This window comes from Podarcis bocagei, assembly GCF_964188305.1.
Source record: "Podarcis bocagei genome assembly, chromosome: 16".
Lineage (NCBI taxonomy): Eukaryota > Metazoa > Chordata > Lepidosauria > Squamata > Lacertidae > Podarcis > Podarcis bocagei.
Window position 1 is genome coordinate 29,407,906 of NC_138142.1, and position 9,585 is coordinate 29,417,490.

General features: G+C 47.1%; 1 protein-coding gene across 1 annotated transcript in view; it reads left to right on the forward strand.

Moving 5' to 3' along the window:
- Positions 1 to 6,614, forward strand: part of POLA2 (DNA polymerase alpha 2, accessory subunit) — a 29,240-nt gene extending 22,626 nt beyond the window's left edge. Inside the window, exons 16-18 of the mRNA XM_081174097.1 lie at positions 3,830 to 3,889; positions 4,858 to 4,984; positions 6,156 to 6,614. Of these exons, the coding sequence (XP_081030223.1) occupies positions 3,830 to 3,889; positions 4,858 to 4,984; positions 6,156 to 6,308 (340 nt within the window). The 3' untranslated portion in view covers positions 6,309 to 6,614. The remainder of the gene's footprint in view (positions 1 to 3,829; positions 3,890 to 4,857; positions 4,985 to 6,155) is intronic.
- The last annotated feature ends 2,971 nt before the right edge of the window (positions 6,615 to 9,585 follow it).

The following is a 9,585-nucleotide window of genomic DNA, read 5'->3' on the forward strand; positions in this document are numbered from 1 at the left end:
CTCAGGTTACATACACTTCAGGTTACATACGCTTCAGGTTATAGACTCCACTAACCCAGAAATAGTGCTTCAGGTTAAGAACTTTGCTTCAGGATGAGAACAGAAATTGTGCTCTGGTGGCGCGGTAGCAGCATGAGGCCCCATTAGCTAAAGTGATGCTTCAGGTTAAGAACAGTTTCAGGTTAAGAACGGACCTCCGGAACGAATTAAGTACAGTGGTGCCCCGCAAGACGAATGCCTCGCAAGACGGAAAACCCGCTAGACGAAAGGGTTTTCCGTTTTTGAGCTGCTTCGCAAGACAATTTTCCCTATGGGCTTGCTTTGCAAGACGAAAACGTCTTGCGAGTGTTCCGATTTTTTCCGCTCCCCCCCCTTTTCTAAGCCGCTAATAGCCTTTTAGCCGCTAATCCGCTAAGCCTTTAATAGCCGCTAAGCCTTTAATAGCCGCTAACCGCTAATAGCGCTAAGCCGCTAATAGAGTTGCTTCGCAAGACGAAAAAACCGCTAGACGAAGAGACTCGCGGAACGGATTAATTTCGTCTTGCGAGGCACCACTGTACTTAACCCGAGGTACCACTGTACTGATTTTTAAAAGAAGTTTAAAATTTGTAATGTTTGCTTTCATTAGTATATTTTGAAGAAAACTTTAGATTGTCTTTTGTAAGTCGCTTAGAGGTCTTTTTTGTTGTTTAATTAGGCGGTATGTAAATCTTGTGAAATGAAAATAATATATATATTCTCACAGTGAGTTGGTACAGAGAAGGGCAGGGGGGCTTCTCAGCTGCTGCACAGAAAGAGTGGTTTTGTGGCTGGAGCAAGTTCCTCTCTGCCCCCACAGATTTATGACTTGTCATGCTGCTGAAATCCCCCCAATTCTGCACAACTGTTAGAGAAAAGGTGGAGGACCTCTGGACCCTTAGCTAGGCCTGCCACATGGTCCCTAATTTGGCCCACATGTGCATTTCCCCCCATACCGCACCCACCTTCCCAACACCTGGCATCAGCTGTGGGGCAGATGAAGACAGCTCCCATCAGCATGGGCAGTGGTCAGAAATTATGGGAGTTGGATGAAAAGCTATTAATTTAAGGTAATACTTTATTGGCTTTTCACCTTGCCCTGTATTTTTGGGATCACGTGGACTAGAAACCAGCAAAACGAAAGGTGCCGTGAGCAATCTCTCGCCTGCCAGGGAAGGCGTTTGCTTCTGTCCTGTTGTTCTTCCACCCAGCTCTCTCCCTTATTATATCAGGGAGGGACTTGTTGGGTTGCCTTTGTTTTTCTTTTGCCCATTGCATACAAAACACAGATGACGTGTTGTTGTTTGTGTCTGTGTGTGTGTGTTTCATGCCTGACTTTCACACTGCCTTATGTCAAGGTTTCTGTGTTTTGGTGAGTCGCCGTGCCTTCAGACAAAAGAGAGCTTTTAATTTATGAGTATTAGTTGGGACTCCACGGCAGGAGGGGGCAGGGTACAAAAACATGGTGCGTTAAGCTGGTTTTGTGGGTGATTTAACAGCGACTGCCAAAAAATCCTCTCAACTGCAGCAGAGTTTCGAATATTACAATAGGCTGGCAGAGGGCCAGTTCTGACATAATGTAATGTAAGCACATGAGTCTTTCCCTTGCACACATACATGGACCACACCAGCAGGGTAAAATTTGAACGCAGAGGCCTCTTTTCTGGTTTTTTTCCTGCTTTGCCAGTTATAAAATCCACTCGCTGTATGTGTGTCCTTCATCTCAGGGAGTGGGGGAACCCAGGGGGGACCTCCAGATGTTGTTGGACTCTAAATACCATCAGCCCCAGCCAGTGTAGCTGATGGGAATTGTAGTCCAATAACCTCTGGAGGGCCTTATGTGTTTCCCCATCCTTCCTATCCCTGCAGTGTCTTAGGAGTGATGGTCTGGCTCAGCCGTGAAGCTCCACTGGGTGATCTTGAGCCAGCCACCTTTTCTTCAGCCTGGCCAACCTCACGGGGTGTTTGTGAAGATAACTGTGGGGGGTAGGGGACCTCCACATATATCTCCTTGAACTCTTCAGCTTTTAATGTTTGATGTTTTGCTGGCTTTTTTATTATGTTGGAAACTGCCCAGAGTGCCTGGGGCAACCCAGTCAGATGGGTGAGGTATAAATATTATAATGATGATGATGACAACAGAGAGCATAATACACATTTTAATGTATTTTTAATCTTTTGTTGGAAGAGTGGCTGGGGAAGGGTTTGTTTGTTGTTTATGTGGCTGGCCAGTCAATTGAAAGATTGATTTGGCATCTTTAAAAATGCTTCTGTTCAGAACCACAAGCCTAAACCAATCTCAAGTTTATTTCCCTGATAAATTGTGGCGGGAGTCCATAGGGCAGTGCCTGATGTATTTATGAAAGCATTTTTATAGCCCACCTTTTTGCTATATAAATACTAATGGCGGCTTACAGAAAATTTGCTAAAGCCTATTTTAGCTAATTTTTTAAAAGCTGTTTTAAAATCCTGCTTGGAATAGCTGAACTGGCAGATAAACACGCCAAAAAATAGCGGGGAAAAAAAGAATGTAGACCTTCCCTTCTCTGGCTTAATCTCAAGATCCTTGAATCTGTCTCCTGAGAATAGGAAGCCTGGAGCCTTTGCATATTCAAGCTGGGGCAGAGCTGGGGAACTTAAGACCTTGCAGCTGAAAGCAGCCCCCCAGGCCTTTAGCTGACCCTCGGACAACAGACCCTCCAAGCTGCAGCCCCTCTTCCCAAAGCACATCCCTTACTGGCATGTTTCGCTTGAGCGTCCCTCCTCCCTCCTGTTCCCTTTTCCTCATGTGCCGTATCTTGTTTGTTAGCCTGAAGGCAGGGATTTTTTTACAAGCTACTCTGAAACACTTTTGGGTGAAAAGGCTGGTGTGCTAACACTGCAGATAAATAATAATACATCTTTGCTAAATTCTGCAGATGTTGTTTTTGTTTGTCTGTTTGATTTTTGTTTTTACACTCGTGCAGTATATTAATTTTATGGAACAAGTAAGTATTTTCCAAAGAGGGGACGGGTGGGAATATTCCTGAACAGAAGCAGCTTCTATTGGGAACAAGCCTGCCAATGTTTCCAAAATGCCAGGGAACTGACTTGTGTTGTATTTTGAGGAGTGTGTGTGTGTGTGTGTGTGTGTGTGTGTGTGTGTGTGTGTAAAATGACTGAGGTTTATTATCCTGTACATCAGGTGCAAAGGGAGTCTTTGGCTTCCAGATGCTGCCAAACTACAACTCCCATCATCCCTGGTCCATTGGCCATGCTTGCTGGGGCTGATGGGAGTTGTAGTTCAGCAACATGAGCTGGGGGGCAAAGGTTCCACACCCTTGTTGTTGTATGTAGCAGCCTAAATTTCCTGCCGGTGGCTGACTTGATGTTGCCTGGTATGTGTACGTGTCTGAGTTGGATTTAAGAGGGTCAGGTTTAAACCTTTTAATTTTAATTAAGGTTTAATGTGTTGAAGCCATTTAAGGATGAAATCTTTACATCAGCCAGTCGTTTCTAAGAAGGTGATGATAATTAATCCCACTTGGCAAAATAGGCTTCTAAGCAGTTTTACAAAATATGAAAGGCCATCTACACAGAAATTAAAATACAAATAATTAAGGTATGCAACTAAGCTGTCCTATTATTAAATCTTCCATCTCCCCCACCCATTTTATCCTCATGACAACTCAGGACTTATTTTAGGCTGAAAGGGAGTCTGTTTTAGAGAAGCAGATATGGGAGGGGGGCTATTTGGTTCTATTTTTAATACATATTTTCACGCCCTCTTTTTAATTTTGCCACCTTCCTCTCTCTTTTCTTTCTGTCCTAGTTCTTCCAGTGTCTTGGACCGTTTTTCCCGAACTCTGAAGCACATCCTGACTCAGAGGAGGTAAGCTCCTTTTGTTGCATCAAAACAACCCCTCCCTGCTCCCAGGTATCTTTTGTGGTGAGACTTGGGCTCATTTCTTCCTTTGGCAGTGTAAGGCCTCCTGCCTTGCCTGCCAAAAGTCCTGGGTTCAAATCACAGCAACTCCATTGGTCCATCTAGCTCAGTATTGTCTGCACTGATTGGCAGCTGCTCTCCAGGGTTTCAGGCAGAGTCTTTCCCAGCCCTACCAGGAAAAAGCTGGTGGGGATTGAACCCGGGACTTTCTGCTTGCAAAGCAGGGCCTCTGCCACTGAGCTATGGCCTTGCCCCTTAAAATAAAGTTGGTGCGTTGCATGATTACGTGTAGTATAGTAAAGAAGCGCAACATCTGTAGCCGTGGAGATGAGAGGAAGGGAAAAACCAGAGGCTGGGGTAGCCAGTTGGCTGGGATCTTTCCAGGCTCGACATTATTGACATTTGTATTTTGTCCTTCCAAGCTGTATGTGTCCTGAACCCCTGGCCTACTTGGCGGCAAGTCCAGAGTCTGGGGGGTCAAGCCATGCGAGCCAAGTCCAAAGTCCAAAGGTCAGGACTAAACATCAGGAAGCACTTGCTGGCAGTAAGAGCTGTTTGACAGGGGAACAGACTCCCACGAGAGGTGGTGAACTCTCCTTCCTTGGTGGTTTTCAACTCTACAGCTCTGTGATTCTATGATATTTGGCAACTCCCTTTGTTTTCCTCCCCTTCCCAACACTTTGGAAACATGGAGATGTGGAACACGGTGCCTTTAAGGTGCTGAATTTAGAGACTGCAGAAACACACACATGCAAACTGAAATTGGCAGCAGTGTTGAAAAGCACAGCTTGGCATCCTGTTGGTACCCAAGGGGGAGAGGAACAGCTGCTGGGCGTGTCAATGTATGCGAGGGAGCGGGTTGCGGAATGGGAGGAGTAACGCGATCTTTCCTTCTTTTTTTAATTCCTGAGCAGTTACTATCCACTCTACCCTCCCGCGGAAGAGATGAACATTGATTATGAACATTTTTACCAATACGCAGCCCTGCCTGTCACGCCGGACGTGCTGATCACTCCGTCGGAACTGAGATACTTTATCAAGGTTGGGGGGAAATGAAGCTGTCTGGGCGCGGGGCGATGGAGGGAGGGGACACATTCCAAGCTGTCTTACGCACATTAGCTCAGTGTTCTCCACACAGATTGGCAGCGGCTGTCCAGGGTTTTGAGCAAGAGAGTATCCCCCAGCTCTGCCTGGAGATGCTGGGGACTGAGCCAGGGATCTTCATGCCAAGCAATTGATCTAACCACTGAGCTACAGCTCTAAAAATAAAGTAAGATTCCAGTGGAACTGACTAAAGGACCGATTTATATAGAAACGTAGGGGTCTAGCTCAGTATTGCTTGCAATGATTGGCAACAGCTCTCTAGGATTTTACTCAGGAGATATTCCGAGTCTTCCTTGGAGATGCCAGGACCTGCAAACAAAGCGAATGCTCTGCTACTGCCCTTCCCTCTAATTCCAGCATTGGAATTTGACCTCCGGTCTACAGGTTCTTGAACACAGCCACACCACTTCACTGCAAGGATCTCTGCATGCTGCCCTGTTGAGGAGTTGGGGTGGAGAATAGATGGCAGAGTAAGGCTTAGAGGGGGAGAAATACAGATGAGTTCACTGAAGATCCATTGATAAAACGTTATTATACCATTCATGTTCAGAGGCAGTCTATTTTAGAGGGCAAGCTGCTTACTTATCCTGCCCACCCAAGGACAGCAAACAACAAAGCGGGGGGGGGGCAATTACGTTAAGAAAAAACATTGAAAACTTTTAAGCCACATACTCTCAGTTGGATAGCAACATTAATAATGAGTGGAGCAGGCCCACTTCAGCAAGGAGGGCACCCCACAAACAGAACCACCACCAAAAAGGCCCTGTCCGGGTTGCCACCAATCAGGCACCACCGACGTGGCCTCGCTTGCTGATCATAGGTCCCAGAATGGTTGATACTGAGAGAGTCGCCCTTTAAGATAAATAAAGGGTAGCCACTGCTTTCATACCTAGCTAGTGAGTGCTGAGAAACATCTGGCTGCCCCCATTTTTTGGAACTGGGATGCTGGACTAGACAGATTTTTCTGATCTGGCAAGACAGTTCCTACACCCATATTAGGGAGATTAAAATCAGTATGTCCTAATGATATCTTCCCATCTGACTAAAGAGCCTGTTTCTTGTTTTTAATGTCTCTTCCCCTCTCCCCTTGTTTCCTGCCCATCCCTAGGACGTCCTTGGGTGTGTCTGTGTGAACCCAGGCCGGCTAACAAAAGGCCAGGTAGGGGGCACCTACGGGCGTTTGTGCATCCAGCAGGAAGTCTCCAAGGACCAAGAGGAGCGGAAGAGCCCTTGCATCGCTGCTCAGGTCGTGAGAATCTAACTTGCATCCGTCTCCTCAACCCACCAGCAGAGAGGACTGCAGAGGTTTTGCTGGAGCGGGACCAAAATACAGTTTAGGGACGAGACTGAAGAGACGGAGCAGGTTTCTCCTCCAATGTCTCGGGGTCTCTCAGGGCTGCAGCTGTTTGGGAATCTGCCCTCCACCTTTGCTGCCAACACAGCTGGAGAGAATCTCTTCTGTTTCAATTTCCCCATGTTTGGGCGGGGAAGAATGGATTTGCCTACGCTAATGTCCTTTTGACAAAACACTTTCTACTTTGAGAAGACAGATAAAAATTTAGCTATATTCATTGGTGTGTAGCATTTTTTTTGGGTGGTGGGGAGCAACATGTCTCCCTCTGTGCTTCAAAGTTGATATCCTTTGAGGTGTCTTAACTCCCTCCCCCACCCCTCTCAAACACTCCAATCCTGCAGAGTTGGTGGGGAAACTGACCTCTAGTTTGGAAAACTGAAAGTTCAGGTCTTGCGTGCGGCCGGGGTGCAGACATTTAAAACAAAAAACCCCACAATTCTTCTGCGGTTTCTTATTATTTAGTCTTGGATATATTCAGTGGTTGCTGTTGCCCATTGGGACCAGTGTGGTGGAAAGTAGAGAGGCCAGGGACAAGTTGAACCATCTAGCACTGGTTTTGTCCCCATTCTTCTTTGCTGAGTCGTACAAGGTGCACCAGCCTGAGAGGTGGGGCAAAGAGATTGAATTATGAGTCCCTGGTTCCTCTCAGGTTGCCTTAGGCTTAGCTTTGGCCCTGCCTGCAATGTGTGAGGGGTCATAAGTGATCTACTTCAGAGGCTTATTTTGAAAGGGTTCCCGAGTGCGATATACATATAGAGTGTTATGAACTTGAGCTCCAGAGCACACTACGGATGCCCTCTCCATAACACATGGACCCAGCGGGTGCCGTCCAATGAAGCTGAATGTTAGAAGATTTTGGACAGACAAAAGAAAATGCATCTTCACACAGCGCTGCGTTGGATTGTGGAAGTTGCTCTCTCTTGATGAAGTGATGGCCATCAGCTTGTGATAGCTTTGAAAGTAGTTCTGGAGGATAAGCATATGAAGTGGCTACTAGTCACTATTTTGGAGGCAGGATACCTCTGGATACCAACATGGCTCTTCTTACGTTCCCATGACAATATTTTAAATAATGTAGCTCCATTTTTCTTCAAACAGTATTTATAAATGGATGGTTTGGTGTTCCTGACCCAGGTGGGCCCTGATTGACGGGTGGTTGTGGCACCTAGGAAATAGCTCAGTCAGTAGAGCATGAAATTCTGAATCTCAGGGTTGTGGGTTCAAGTCCCACATCAGGCAAAAGATTCCTACATTGCAGGGGATCGGACTAGATGACCTTAGTGGTTCCTTCTAACTATAATTCTATGCTTCTGTGTCCTTTAAGGAGATCAGAGAATCATAGAATTGCAGCGTTGGGAGGGACCCTGAGAATCATCTAGTCTAACCCCCTGCAATGCAGGAATATGCAGCTGTCCTATAACGTGATTGAACCTGCGACCTTGGTGTTCTCAGCACTACTCTCTAACCCAGGCTTCCTCAACCTCGGCCCTCCAGATGTTTTTTGCCTACAACTCCCATGATCCCTAGCTAGCAGGACCATTGGTCAGGGATGCTGGCAATTGTAGTCTCAAAACATCTGGAGGACTGAGGTTGAGGAAGCCTGCTCTAACCAACTGAACTATGGTGTTTTCGTTTTTCAATAAGGCAGACCGACAAAGAGCTTAAGAAAGATATAATCTAAGTATTCCTCCTGCTTTGCACTGAACCTGTGATGTGTTTCGTTAAACCTATTAACACACACATTCTTGGGAAAGGGGGGTGGGGAGGAACACTGCCTTCCATGCTAATGACCCAGTACCACCCGCCTATAAAACCACACTGCTCCATAAAAGCAAAGTGCAGAGCAGCTAATAAAAGAAATGTGACAATACTTAGATCTAGAGCTTAGAGCACTCGGTGTTGGCAACCCAGCCTCCTCCCCCCGCCCCCACCCATAGATCAGTGCTTCTTCTGGAAGTAAACTTTGCCTTTTGACTCTTGCTATGTGTGTTGGTTGGTTCTATGTAGTTCACTTTGCATTATTGGGCAGCAAGTGGGTTGGGGGGGAATGGAGGGACCTTTCCCCAGGCCACAGCCCCCTTGGCAAACCTGCTTTATACCCTCCTGGCTGAAATGTGCCCTTAACCTTTGAGGCTGCCTCTTTGCTTGCCTGGGTGCAGGATAGATAGGGGGAATGTACAGAATCTAGCTCACTGTGCAAAGATGAAATTCACATTATTTGCCTCTGGCCCACCCACCCCCGGCATGTGGCACCCGGAAGGTTGCCTAGTTGGGTGTGCAGCCCTCAGGCTGAAAAGGGTTCCCCACCCCAGTTCTGGAGGGTCGCACGTCATCCATTCCTGGTCTTGACATTGTTTTAAGGGCTTCCCGTTGAGACAACCCTGTAATTATTCTCCTCTCTTGCCCATCCTATGTCTTTGTGTGAGCGACTGAACCTGCCGAAGGGCGTGGAGTGTGTTCGTAGCTGAGTGTCTCTTCTAATTCACTTGCTAGGTTAGCTGGTTAGGCTACTGCAGTAACTAGAAATAGCACCCACAAGAACTTTCATGAAGGCTTTAAAGTTGGTTTTGTTCCATTTGTGGGGAGAGGGTCAAGCCAATACTTCCTCGGGTAAGGAGGGAAATGATTCTGAGAAGGCATTTGAAGGAAGAGATCAGATTAAGGTGGTGTGCATGGTTCTCTCCCCATCTGAATCCTCCAAACACTCCTGTGCTGTCCCAGCACAGCCATTAGGTGGGGTGAGGCCGCTGCCTCAGGCGGTGGAAACCCCTATGGCAGCATTCACGGGTCTCCACTGTGACACCATTCGTCCCTCAGAAAATCTGACTTGCTGGCAGTTCGAATCCTCCCTGATCATTGACTGTCCTGTCCTGGGAGCTGATGGGACGAGTTGCAGCCTAAGGCCCCAGGTTGGGGAAGGCCACTGCAATGTCTTCTTATTTAGGTTCGAGGTTCAGTCCAAAATGCTGTATATAACATATGATACTCCCCATGCCTTCAGCCATGCATACCTCAGACTTGAGGCTGGCTCCACTTTCCCCCACCCTCCACCCCAAGCCTATCATGATCGCTTCGTTCAGGAATGACCACCTGCTGCCACCACCCCCCCAGCGCCATGGCTGGTTCTCAGAAGCATTTTGTCCGCCCTCCTCTGCTGGCAGCGCACCCCCAATTGTTACCAGTG